The sequence below is a fragment of the Bufo gargarizans genome, chromosome 5 (assembly GCF_014858855.1).
Source record: "Bufo gargarizans isolate SCDJY-AF-19 chromosome 5, ASM1485885v1, whole genome shotgun sequence".
In the NCBI taxonomy this organism is placed as follows: domain Eukaryota; kingdom Metazoa; phylum Chordata; class Amphibia; order Anura; family Bufonidae; genus Bufo; species Bufo gargarizans.
In genome coordinates, this window is record NC_058084.1 from 278,244,117 (window position 1) to 278,258,647 (window position 14,531).

A 14,531-nucleotide genomic window follows, 5' to 3' on the forward strand; every position below is an offset into this window, starting at 1 on the left:
TCAAACAGTTAATCGGCGGTAATGCCAGAAGTCAGACCCCCACCAATGGGGGGGGGGGGGGGGGGGTAGTGACTGTGTCAGCATCCTGCAGCTCAGCTCCCATTCAAGTGAAAAATGAAGGCTCCTGACATAATAGTTATTCGCTTGTGTAGTAACATGGGATAAGCAGAGTCGCTTAACACATTGTCCGAACACAACCAGAGTGAACAGCTAAATAACAAATATGAAGACTAATGCAATGAGTCAAGTGAATGTTATCCTGTCCATATCTGTCTCCTATCCAACTCCCAAGATTAACAAAACATTAACTTCAGTTTCATGAATATCATAATTCCTAAATTGTTTGAGAGGAACTTCTGCATAGTAGAGATGAAGTAAAATCATCTAACATCCAGGTCTGTGATGCTCTGGGAAAAGTGCCCAGAAGGCTTCACTTTGATAGATTCCTGCATCCTTTCCGCTCCATGGGGTTGATCCAGACCCCTTCTTAGACAGCAATACAAACACTTCACACTGCATGTGTTTTGCTGGTGTCAGATGACTGCATCCAGCGATGTCCTATGGCTGCCTGTCTCACTGCCATATTTCTTGTCCTTTACACCTTATTACCAGATGTGTTCATGCTACCTGGGCACTTATCCCAAGGACTGTTGTGTGTAGGTGTTCAGCTTTCTGCCAAATCATCCCCTAGATTCTAAATCCAGAGACTTCTAAACCATTTCCCTGAGGGACATGAACACACTGGCGTAGAAATGTGAAAATCCTGCATTAGTAGCAAACATTTCAAGGGGTGAGGATTACAAAGGTACAAATTACCTTTAAGGGGAGTCACATTTTCAACACTTTTCTTAGAGCTCTGCATTGCTGTTGCATTGTGTGGTTCCTCTGTTACTCCTTCCAGAAATGTATGAGTAAATTGCCAACAGGGTTTTATTTGGTGGGATTCACATTTTAAACCTTTATGCCTCTTTCACACGGGCGTCGCATGTGAGGGCCGGATAGAATGCGGGTACGTTGTGGGAAAATGTGCGATTTTTCCGCACAAGTGCAAAGCGTTTTAAAGCGTTTGGTACCCAGACCCGAACCCGGACTTCTTCACAGAAGTTCAGGTTTGGGTTAGGTGTTGTGTAAATTTTATTATTTTCCATTATAACATGAAAATAATAGCATTCTTAATACAGAATGCTTAGTAAAATAGGGATGGAGGGGTTAAAAAATAAAATAAAAAAATTAAACTCATCTCATCGACTTCTCTTCTCCCTTCTTCTTTGATGGCCTGGGAGGAAAAGGACCTTTGGTGACGTCACTGTGCTCATCACATGGTCCATCAATGTGCTTATCCTAACTCCTGATTGAAATATTCTGATGGACCATGTGATGAACGCAGTGACGTTACCAAAGGTCCTTTTCCTCTCAGGCCCTCAAAGAAGAAGAAAGAAGAGAAGCCAGATGAGGTGAGTTTAATTTTTATGTTTTTAACCCCTCCATCCCTATTTTACTAAGCATTCTGAAAGAGGTATTTCAGCTATGTTAAAGGTTATCCCATGGCTAATGTAAAAAATGAAAATCAGACATCATATAGTACATGACAATCTCTTTCTAACAAAGCTAGAACCAGCCGTGTACCTCACATGGATCCAGAGATCTACCCAATCATTGCTTTGCTAGATTTATAAGAAACGGGCAGCACAAGGGGAGTGTCTTTTCTGCTGCGGCAAAGGGGGCGTGTCTCTGCTCTTCCTATCACAGCTCAGGAGGCAGTTGAAGATGAAACTGAGCATGTGCAGCCTTCTCAGTGAGCCATACAAAGAAAAAGGAAAAAAAGACAAACAGCAGGTGGTGCTATACAGGTACATTTCACCGAATAACTCAGTGGCTATGCTAAATTTTTAATTATATGCAATTACAAAAGAATTCAGATTCAGGTGCTGATTTGAAAACTGTAGAATATTTTTCATGGGACAACCCCTTTATATTATCCCCTATCTAGAGGATAAGGAATAACTATTAGATCGGTGGGAATCCTACTGCTGGGATCCCCACTGATCACAAGGATGGGAGCCACATACCCTTTGGATCTCCCATAGAAATTAATGGAGCGGATACATGCATGCCCGAATTTCCACTCCATTCTTTTCAGGGTGCAGGCACGGGCCCCATTCTTGTGATAAATCGGGGTCTTTGTGGTAGGTCATCAGAGGATATGTCATCAGTGTTTAAGTCTCTGAAAGCCCTTTTAATGCTCTTGTTGCTTCCATTTATTTCCTTTTGGAGGTAGGGCCTATTCTAAGTTTTCTTATGGAGCCTTATGACTTTTTTGTGTGAGGCTCTGCTAACACTCAAATGGTCTTTGAGGGGTAGAATGTTCCAAAAAAAGCCTTTCAGGTTATGACTTGCATTCATTTTATTTTAAAATATGCAACTTCCTAAAGGTGCTGAGAAAAGTGGAGATGGTTTTACCAAGATTTATTGGCAAGAAAGCCAGAAAACTGCACAGTAAGAAAAAACACAGTCTTAACCGTTCCCAGAGCCATACGTTTTTTGTCTGTTCACATAGCCATATGAGGGTTTGTTTTTTGCGGGACAAGTTGTACTTTCCAACTCCACCATTTAATATTGCATTTCATGTAGTGGTAAGCAGAAAAAAAATTCCAAATGGGGTGAAATTGCAACAAAAAAAAAGAAGCAATTCCAGCACAGTTTTGTGGGCTTTTTATTTACGACGTTCGATGTGAGATAAAACTGACTGTTTACTTTTATTCTACAGGTCGGTACGAATCAGGCGATACCTTATATGTATAGTTTTTCTAGTGTTGAATTTTTTTTTTTTTAAGTGGGGAAAAAAAATCAGTTTTATTTTTTTGTTGCCGTATTTTTACTTTTCATTGATACCATTCTGGGGTGTGTATGACTTTTTGATCAATTTTTATTGCATTTTTGTAGAAAATTAAGCGGCCAAAAACTGCGAATTGGCCATTTGGATGCTTTTTTCCGTTTTGCTGTTTGCCGTATGAGGAATATATTTTTATATTTAATACTAGGGGCGTTTTTTCGCACATTGCAAGGCCAATGATATGTATTTTTTTCAGTTCTTTTTATTTTTATTTTGATAAAAGGGTCATTTAAATTTTTTTTTAAAACTTTTTAATAGTTCCCATAGGGAACGATAAACAATCAATCATCTGATTGTTATTGTCATAGATTCCAATGCACTTGCATTGGAATCTATGATGATTTTACTAGTTTCCTATGGAGCCCTATTACAGGCAAGGGCTCCATAGGAAATACTATGCAGCAGCCTCCTGTCATTCATAAAGACAGGGGCTGCTGTATACACGCTCCGGCTTCTTCGATCGCACTTTCGGTTTCAGAGCGCTCAGATGCCGTGGTCAGGATTGAAAGGGTTAATACATGTGGGTTATTGTCTTATTTACTAATTATTGCACATTTTTGGTTTCTGATTCAAATGATGAATTGACCTTAGTCTTTCGCATAATTGAAGAACGTATTCCTGACCCTGGGCACCTTTTTTATGGAATTTATCTGAAGTGTATTGCAAAAACTTCCGATTTCATTTGGTGGAAGAATTTTTGTGAAGCCAGTAATGAATCCGATTTGTTTAGAATCAATGTGCTTATCCTAACTTCTGATTGAAATATAAATGTGAACATGAAATGTATAGCTCTCCTATATGTGACTCATCTTTTAGAGAGACCAATTAAGTGGGCCATAAAATGCCATACCGTGTCATTTTATCTGCAAATATTGAGTAAAACCAACCTCGAGTTTCAGTACACCTTTCATTATTACTGCAGTGGTTGCCTATATATCTACCACATCCAATGAATAGTAGTACAGAGCTAAATTGTCTGCTGAGGGTTTCACAATACTAAGGCATTGTGCCAGGTAAATCTTGAGGTTAAGACTTTTTTTTTATGTCTTTTCTGTTTCGTGTTATAGCTGAAATCACTAAATAAATTATATACACTGCTCAAAAAAATAAAGGGAACACAAAAATAACATCCTAGATCTGAATTAATTAAATATTCTTCTGAAATACTTTGTTCTTTACATAGTTGAATGTGCTGACAACAAAATCACACAAAAATAAAAAAATGGAAATTAAATTTTTCAACCCATGGAGGTCTGGATTTGGAGTCACACTCAAAATTAAAGTAGAAAAACACACTACAGGCTGATCCAACTTTGATGTAATGTCCTTAAAACAAGTCAAAATGAGGCTCAGTAGTGTGTGTGGCTTCCACGTGCCTGTATGACCTCCCTATAACGCCTGTGCATGCTCCTCGTGAGGTGGTGGACGGTCTCCTGAGGGATCTCCTCCCAGACCTGGACTAAAGCATCTGAACACTCCTGGACAGTCTGTGGTGCAGCGTGACGTTGGTGGATAGAGCGAGACATGATGTCCCAGATGTGCTCAATTGGATTCAGGTCTGGGGAACGGGCGGGCCAGTCCATAGAATCAATGCCTTTGTCTTGCAGGAACTGCTGACACACTCCAGCCACATGAGGTCTACCATTGTCTTGCATTAGGAGGAACCCAGGGCCAACCGCACCAGCATATGGTCTCACAAGGGGTCTGAGGATCTCATCTCAGTACCTAATGGCAGTCAGGCTACCTCTGGCGAGCACATGGAGGGCTGTGCGGCCCTCCAAAAAGAAATGCCACCCCACACCATTACTGACCCAATGCCAAACCGGTCATGCTGGAGGATGTTGCAGGCAGCAGAACGTTCTCCACGGCGTCTCCAGACTCTGTCACGTCTGTCATGTGCTCAGTGTGAACCTGCTTTCATCTGTGAAGAGCACAGGGCGCCAGTGGCGAATTTGCCAATCTTGGTGTTCTCTGGCAAATGCCAAACGTCCTGCGCAGTGTTGGGCTGTAAGCACAACCCCCACCTGTGGACGTCGGGCCCTCATATCACCCTCATGGAGTCTGTTTCTGACCGTTTGAGCAGACACATGCGCATTTGTGGCCTGCTGGAGGTCATTTTGCAGGGCTCTGGCAGTGCTCCTCCTGTTCCTCCTTGCACAAAGGTGGAGGTAGCGGTCCTGATGCTGGGTTGTTGCCCTCCTACGGCCTCCTCCACGTCTCCTGATGTACTGGCCTGTCTCGTGGTAGCGCCTCCATGCTCTGGACACTACGCTGACAGACACAGCAAACCTTCTTGCCACAGCTCGCATTGATGTGCCATCCTGGATAAGCTGCACTACCTGAGCCACTTGTGTGGGTTCTAGACTCTGTCTCATGCTACCACTAGAGTGAAAGCACCGCCAGAATTCAAAAGTGACCAAAACATCAGCCAGGAAGCATAGGAACTGAGAAGTGGTCTGTGGTCACCACCTGCAGAACCACTCCGTTATTGGGGGTGTCTTGCTAATTGCCTATAATTTCCACCTGTTGTCTATCCCATTTGCACAACAGCATGTGAAATTGATTGTCACTCAGTGTTGCTTCCTAAGTGGACAGTTTGAGTTCACAGAAGTGTGATTGACTTGGAGTTACATTGTGTTGTTTAAAAGGGTTATCCCATCTTAGACAATGGGGGCATATCGCAAGGATATGCCCCCATTGTCTGATAGGTGCGGGTCCCACCACTGGGACCCGCACCTATAAGGAGAACGGAGCAGAGAAAGTGGAGGAGGGTGCACTGCGCATGTGCAGCCGCCCTCCGTTCATTTCTATGGAGCCGCCGAAAATAGCCGAGCGCTGGCTCGGCTATTTCCGTCGGCCCCATAGAAATGAATGGGAGCGTTGGCCGTGCATGTGCGGTGCGCTCCCATTCACTTCAATGGGAGAGACGGGGAGCTGCGCCTGGTGGTGGTCGGACCCTGGGAAACCCGGGGTCCTCCAGCCACAACTCTCCCCGGCTCCGTTCTCGTTGTAGGTGTGGGACCCGCACCTATCAGACAATGGGGGCATATCCTTGCGATATGCCCCCATTGTCTAAGATGGGATAACCCCTTTAAGTGTTCCCTTTATTTTTTTGAGCAGTGTATATACTATAATGAATTAAAAACTTACATGTTACAAGCATGTTTACATATTTCTAATCTTTCCAAAGCTATGATAGAAGGGGCTGTCTTGTCTAAAGCAGATACACCATTTCTAAACAGTGGAAAAACCCTGTAATAAATGTGTTTTTAGGCATCATCACCAGAATTCTAGCACATTTATGATAGTAAACTGACTGTAAGCAATACTAGTAGTTGTCCATATGATCCTAAGGTGGCTCAGTAGAGTGATTCAGTAAAAACATTGGAAATATGGTATTGTGGGTCTAAAAAATGGACTCTAAAATACCCCTGTATTAGACATCTACAAACAGCCCAAGTATGAAATATATACTGAGAATGCACAATTATTAAAGGGAATCTGTCACCAGTTTTATGCTGCCCTAATTTTGAAATCCTGGCAGCTCCAGCACATGCCAATAAGTCCTCATATTCATGAGCTCCTGGCTCCCCTCACCCTCTGTCGCTGTCACCCTCAAAATCTTAGCAAAACAACCTGGTCAATTACAGAAAGTGATCCAGCTTTTTGCTATGGGGATCTGCCGCTAGTGTATGCTACCCTTAGTTAGGGCCTCATAAACCTGGTGACAGAGTAAGGAAACATGAGTATAGTAGCCATACACTCACCAACACTCCATTACTGAAATACTGCCTGGTCTAATATCCAACTTTCTGTTTGGACATGGCAGTTTGTGCTGCAAATCTTTTTTTATGTACCCCAGTCATCTGTTGCTGGCTCATTATTTTTTTTTCACTCCAGCAATAAGAAAATGCGAACAAATACTACTTAATGTGATTATGTTTTCTGTCTTTCATGAGATGATACATGCAGCATCCCCCTTTATATAATTTTCATTACAGCTTGCATTCCATATCTCCTATCCAGCTCCTGGTGCACCCGCCAATCACCTGTTTGAAGATGCAGTGGCGCGCCAGTGAGCGTTGCGGCCTAATCCTAGGCCTGTGACGTCACATCATCAATCACAGTTCAGTCCCATTTAAGCAAATGGGGCAGAGTGGCAATACCAAGCACTGCTGCTATACAATGTACGGTCCTGTGCATGGTAGTCTGCCAGAAGGTCACCACCTCCTCAAACAGCTGAACAGTGGGGGTGCCAGGTGTAAGACCCCCATCAATCTGATCTATCCTGAAGATAGGTCATCAATATTAAACACCTGGAAAACCCATTTACCCAAATAAAATTTAAAAAGAATCCCTCCCCATTTTAATTTTTACCTTCCTAGAATTCTATTTCCAGTGAAATTTTAACCCTTTAGGGTTCTTGCATAAGTAACAAATTTACTAAAACCATGTTGGTGTCGTAGGCATATTTAGTTTACTTTTAATATAAATTCAATGATATTTTATAAATAGAATTCCCCAATATATTTAATATTGTAATATAAATATAATTTGATAAATGAAAAATGCAATTACTTATTAAAACATACAATTAAGAAATAAAATAATGAAAGATCTTGTCATGTTCATTAATGGATTCATTCAAACGTAGACAATTGGTGACAGGAAAAGAGCACATAGCCCATTTAGTCTGCCTATATCTTATTTTATTTATATTTTTTCTTAGGATAGATATACTCATTGACAAAAACCTAATGCACCAAAAAGGAGTTATTAGAATTGAATGAAACTTTATATATTTGAATGTAATGATAGCAATACTACCTCTAGCCTGGTTACAAGATGAGATATGGTTGGGCATGGAGGCATACAGGTTATGTATGGTATCTTGCAGCACATTCTCACAGATGCTGCAGCTAGGTCTGTAGATCTCAAACACTTGTAGTTTGTTGAATTTGGCAACTGGGTATCACGGACGTACCGAGACATACAGACGTTTCCATGACAGGTGGCTGGACATCTGTGAGACTGGCAACATGTGGTTTAATCTGGCATGTTTTCCGTTTGGATCACATGACGTCTGTGTTGCTTCTGGTTCTTGCCACATCTTTTCCCAGGTGTGGCTATTTTGGTCATTTAATCGTTTCTATTTATTGTTGTTTCTCCCACTATGTTATGCGGTTTATAGCTTCTGTTGAACTTGTGGTTAGCTTGTGTTTGATTCTCGACTGAGTTCCTGGTGCTTCCAAAGCTTCATTGAAGATAATCGTTTCCTTTCCCTTTTGTATTTTGTTTATATATGTGTGTGTTGCCTTTCCCTGTTGTTTGTCATTAGGCCTGGGGGAGACTCCTGTTCGTCCTTCCCTTTGGAGAAACAGGTAGATTTAGTCCTGACATTACAGGGGAAACTTGAAGAATTAGAATATTGTGTAAAAGTTCATTTAATTAAGTAATGAAACTTAAAAGGAGTTGCATTAATGCAACTTAAAATTTGAATATTGTGAAAAGGTTCAATATTCTAGGCTCAAAGTGTCACACTCTAGTCGGCTAATTAATCCATACCCCCTGAGTAAAGGGTACCTGAGATTGTGACTTTGCGGGTTTCATAAGCTGTAAGCCATAATCATCCAAAATATCACAAATGAAGGCTTGAAATATCTCACTTTGCATGTAATGAGTCTAGCTCATATGTTAGTTTCACCTTTTAAGTTGCATTGCTGAAATAAATGAACTTTGAACGATTTTTATCGCGTTTCACCTGTACTTCCAGGGTCCTACAGGGTGAGATAGGATTCTAGGTATCCAGTGTATGAACTTGTCTAACTTTGGTGCCTGTTCATACTGGTAGTCTGTCAGGACTAGAGTTAGGGTTTTCTCTAGGAGGTATCCATCTTCCTTCCATAATTGCCAGGCCTTTTTCCGGTATCCCCTTTCTCTCCTATGCTCGGTGTGGTGTTTTCTTCCCATACACGAGCGTGACACCTGGATGGTCACATAAATGCTTGATTGGCAATAAATTTAGTGACCAGGCAGGCCAAGGAAGTGTTCCAATCTGACGTACACATTCCTGAAAAACCCTTACTGGACAAGCTTTATCATGTTAAAAAATGACAGCTGGAATCCCTGCCTTGTGAGGCAACAGGATATCCTGCATATATCGCTGAGCTCTTAATGTCCCTCAGATCAATAATAGGAGTGACTGACTGTTGTATGCAATGGCTTCCCAGATCATCACACCAGCAGTTAGGGCAGTGTGTTGCTCCACGGCAAAAGCAGTATTGAAGCGCACCCATGAAGCTTCCATACTTTAAACTGACGGCTATAGGAAACCAAACAGAACCTGGATTTGTTGCTAAAGACAATATGTTTCCAGTCCGTGGCAGTCAAGGTTTCTCGTTCTAGTAATGAAGGTGCCACCTGTGTCCGAATGCAAAAACAAAACTTTGGGAGCTTCTTCTCATGGATCAAACAATCTTCTTTACTGGTGATCAGTGTGGGCCATCTGGAGTCTGTTCAGTTTTGTATATCCTCATGTAATCATTGCTTCCAACCAACATCTCCTAGGTCAGAACAGCCTAGATGGTGGGCAGTTTGTCCAAATAGCTATTTTTCTTCTCTCAGTCCAATGATGCACCCTTTCAAAGACTGTCAGCTTGGCGAAATGTCTTTGAGTGTGTTGTAGGGGCATATCGAGTAGTCAGCGATCTCTCACTACCCAAGAGTAGCCTCAGAGCTTATTTAAAGCACTTTTACACCCTCTTTTGCCAATACCAGACCACACCTGTAATCCGTTACATATCTGCCTGAGCCATAACTGCATGCCGGTTTTGCAGCAATCCGAACTAACTGGGTGCATTATTATAATTTTTTTGTCAATGTGTGTATGTTGATACCCGGCATACTGTATTTCACTGACCGTTGATTTTTGTAATTACTGGCTTTTTACATTTCTTAAAACTTTCCAAAACTGTTGAGAAAAAGGATGGGGGGGGGGGGGGGGCTAGCAGAGAGGTATGGCCTCTGGTTCTCAAAAAGGAAGTGATTTAAATGATAGCTTATACCTTCTGAACTTCTGTCACGGTGGGAAGTGGGGGAAACTCCCCAACCTTATAATGTAGGGCAGACCAACAAGCAACTAGGCCAGAGGATGGGATAAGGGAGCAGGTCACCTCCTATTGCTTCCCTAACCCTTGCCCTAACTTCTACCCATATGAGCGGACCTGGATGATAGGATGGCTCACACCCAGGAAACTAGCACCCTGAGTCGCCCTGATAATCCCTCAAAAATAGGGAAAGGGCTAAGACAACCTGTTCATCCAATACACGGAAGCACAGGAGTCTCAACTGGCCTAAATTCCAGGAAAAAAGTAAAGACCGTATACAGCTACTTGGATCAGCAGGTAAGCACACAGAACAACACACTTATCTGCTGCAGCCACAACGACTAGAAACTGAGCATGAGTACAGGAGCCCACACACCATACAGGACACAGTACAAACAACCACACCCAGCTATCCAGCACACCAACTACTGCCTGGACCCCCATGCAAACAGGACGCATGGAGGCAGACTTGTAGTTCCTCCTCTGGGGAACCCTGTTACCCCCTTCCGGAGGAATCACCGATAGACAGGACGATGTCTAGCAAACATGCTGGACAACAAACACCACCAGACAAAACACCTACCCAGTGGCGTAACTACCGGGGAAGCAGGGAAAGCGGCTGCTTTGGGGCCCGGGCTGACAAGGGGCCCTGCGCCCGACAGTGTGTCAGTCAAGTTTCATCTTTTTTATTTATATGCAAATTACCTACCTAACGTGCCCAAGAGGTTGTCCCTCTGGCCGTTTGTGCCCAGCCGCGCCCATTATTGCCAAGCCCACCACCGCCCCACTGTTAATTATTCACTGCTGTCCTCGTCTTTTTTTTTTTCTAAGTGAGCCGTAGTCTCGGACATGCGCTGATGTTACTCACGTCTGGGCCCATGTGGTGTCCTAGAAGCAGCCTCAAGTAGTGTAATCACGCATGCGCCAGCTTTCTCCGCTTTCTGGCGCATGCGCGATTACATTACTTGAGGCTGCTGCCAGGACACCGCGCGGGCCTGCCACGTGAGTAACATCGGCGCATGCGCGAGACTACGGCACACTTAGAAAAAAAAAAAAGACCAGGACAGCAATGAATAATAGCGGGACGGCGCTGGGCTTGGAGATAATGGACACAGCTGGGCACAAACGGCCGGAGGGACAGCCCTTTGGGCACATTAGGAAAGTAATTTGCATATAAATAAAAAAGATTTTTATCAAAAATAAAAAAGATTTTTATCAAAAATAAAAAAGGACAGGTGGGGGTAAAAATAGTATATCAAAAATTGGGCGGGGGGATGGGGGGCCATACAAAAATCTGCTGTGGGGCCCAGGCACTTCTAGTTAGGCCCCTGCACCTACCCCTACAAACGACACCACACAGGGTAGAGAAGGGAAGGAGACACCGGGAAGATATAGGTGAGACATTGCTGAGACCTTGATGTTTCACAAGGTTGCCCTCAAGCACTGGGCAGATGGAATAAGCCGGACATGAGCAAAACTCCAGCACCAACAAAGGCTGGAGGACAACCAACTCGAGCCTTTAGGCCACAGGTTAAATAAACCTAGTGGCCACCACACCCAGCCCGGGAGTTAACCCCTCCAGAACAAGACAGGGAAGGAACTAAGATATAAGGGGAAGTGCACACACATGCAGAGTAGACGGGACATTGCCCCTGGCAACCGCATGCACGGCAAACAACAACAAGATCGTGACACCGCCGTGACAACTTCGCACCAATTAATTTCAAACCTATTTTTTTAGTTCAATTCCTTGTGAGTAAGTGAATTACTTGTTTCTACCATTATCTTTTAGACAACAAAATTATGTATTTTCTGCTTCCGTCTCTTTAAAGGGAACCTGTCATGTGAATATTTGATTATAATCTAAATAATTATATACAATCATTAACTACTAAAAAGTGCCTTAGATGTATTCACTTACTGGTGTGACAGATGGTTAGCTCATAATATACACACAAAGATGCCACATGCCGCATGCTAATGAGCTGATTTGAGTCCAGCGTGATGTCAGTGAGTCCAGTGTTTTTTTAATTCAGAGCTATAGCCACTCCCCTGCCCACCTGCTGCTGATTCATATGGAAAATAACTGTCAATCAGCAGCAGGTAGGAGGGGAGAGTAGGGAGCTCATGAATATTCAGGAATGATCATTAAGAGCTGGAGGTTTTCAATACAACATGTTGACTTGACCCACCATTGCTGACCTCCATGCCTGTTTTTATCTTTCACCTGATTCTTTGCTGCTGTTAAAGAGAGCATGTTTAAGCATCCAGCAACTGTACCTTGACTCCCAGTTGCATACTTGGAGTTTTATTATGGTTCTCTCAATCTACTCCAGTCATCTGTCACCTGCATTAGGTCTACTAATGTCAAACACTGTCAGACAATGAATTTATTCTGTTAGGTAATTCTATAGAGGCCCTTTGCATCCACTTCCAGAGATACTGCTCTTTAGACAATACTGATGGATTCATTTTTGCTCATCCAGAATGATGACATAACTGATAAAAGTAAAAGTAGTAGTGATACAATATAAAAAATTTAAAAACAATCAAATCAACTATTTCTAAGTGTTACATATGCTTGATTCTCTCTGAATACTAAACCAACCTGTTTCTGTTTGAGAGTCCTGTGTAAGCACCATCTGTTGGGGATTCATAGCCCAGTGAAGTTGCCTGCAGAATTCTTGTCGATCGTCCACATGGATGTAATCATACACATTTTGATGCATTACATCAGTCTGAAATACCAGAAAATAATGAATCAGATAATGGAATTTCATTTGCCAACTGGTTGAATTCTATATTGCTCAAATGTATTCTATATTTTCAAATGTTATACATATAACTAACAGACACTAGGAAATTTACTAACACAGTTTTTTTTTTTTTTTTAAGTACTGACTGTCTACACCACACTGTCCCCAGTGTAACCATTGGGCTGTTCTGGTAAAACACAAGTTCCATGCCAAAATAAGCATTTCAATTATTTAATCTTCTTTTTACAAAGAACACACCATAAGGGATTTACATTATCATTAAGAAATCATTGGCATTTAAAAAAAGTAATGTGTCATACCGATAAGTAGTGTTTTTTGGTGGTTTTTATAATGAGATGGTTGCAATTCCCTGCAAAGATCAAGGCAAGCCAAAGGGGAACAATGCTCATTGGTGACATAGGTATACAAAAATTACAGTACACCCTAACATGCCCCTAACTGCCTGAGGCAGGAGAATTTTGTATTTTGTTGTTTGCCCCACAGTTGCATAGGTTGATACCTCCTTATATTGTAGCCGGCTAATAATGTATGGCCTATGCACAAAAATAAACGAGGAGAGTCATTTAAAAAATCATTGATGTCAAGTGGGACAGTATTCATTTTAAAATGACAAATGCTACTTGTAGATGTTATGCAGAATATAATGTAAGATGCAGCACTAGTCTTCTGCTGCTAATCTCTGCTGTATTTTTGAATTACGGTACATTTAAATTCTGCAGGGACTAGGAACGAGTTTAAAAGGCTTAATAAATGTCCTACTGTAATAATTTAGTATATTTAATTTGCAACAATCAACAGTCTTTCTCCTCCAGTGCATAACAAAGCAATATGGTGATACATGTATATTATCTCATTATTGTTTCAGTACTAAGAGCAATAAAACATCAGGAAAAACATGCGCTGGAAAGCATATGAAATGATTTAATTATCCTCCCAATCATCATCAGGATAAAAGTTATGGGCCCTGGATGATGAAAGTGTTACTGACATGAGTTAGAACTTAGCTTGTGGATTCAACATCTCTACAGCTTTAACTACCAAACATTTGGAAATCATTACTTAAAATCCAGTTCCTACATAACAGTTACACTATATCACTGATGCACTGAGGACTTATTGTTTATGGCACATTTCCACTACCTGGTATCTAAAACACATCCCCTGCTTTAGACTGGAACATATGAATGCGGAAATTGAAATGTAGCTATCACCCTCTGTATATTATAGAGCTAACGTAATGGTATTAGGTGACGACTGAAAGTAGCAGAACTGTCTACGAAGAATGGAAAAGCATCTGTGAGTAATATAACACATTTATATGGGGAGAGAAAAGCAAAAAGTACAAAAAAGCAAAAAGTGAAAACATACAGAACAAAAAAATGGTATTGTTATAGATATAAAAAAACTATTATAAATATGGAAAGATCCAACTTCCTCATTGTTAGCTACTTGATATAATGTAATTGTAAATCGATAGGTGCATAAGTGATTAACTTTAACGCAGAACATTAAAAATACAAGGGGGGATTTATCATGAGGGGAATAAGTCAGTTTTGCTTGAGTATGCATTGGAGTACTTTATGCCACATTTATCAAATGTTGCAAGTTGTTTGTAAATTTCTCTTATCTTTAAATCTAGCAATTTTGTCTAGAAAAGCCAGTCCAGTTTTCTTAATTCAACCTCTGTCACGGACGTACCAAGACATACGGACGTCCCCGTGACAGTGAGTGGAAGGAGATCTTTGAGACTGGCAA

The 14,531-nt window shown here is 41.6% G+C and overlaps 1 protein-coding gene across 1 annotated transcript in view; it reads right to left on the reverse strand.

The window, feature by feature from the left end:
* AHRR (aryl-hydrocarbon receptor repressor) overlaps window positions 1-14,531 on the reverse strand; it is a 392,680-nt gene that overhangs the window by 35,095 nt on the left and 343,054 nt on the right. The window contains exon 6 of the mRNA XM_044292746.1: window positions 12,608-12,737. Coding sequence (XP_044148681.1) covers window positions 12,608-12,737 — 130 coding nt within the window. The remainder of the gene's footprint in view (window positions 1-12,607; window positions 12,738-14,531) is intronic.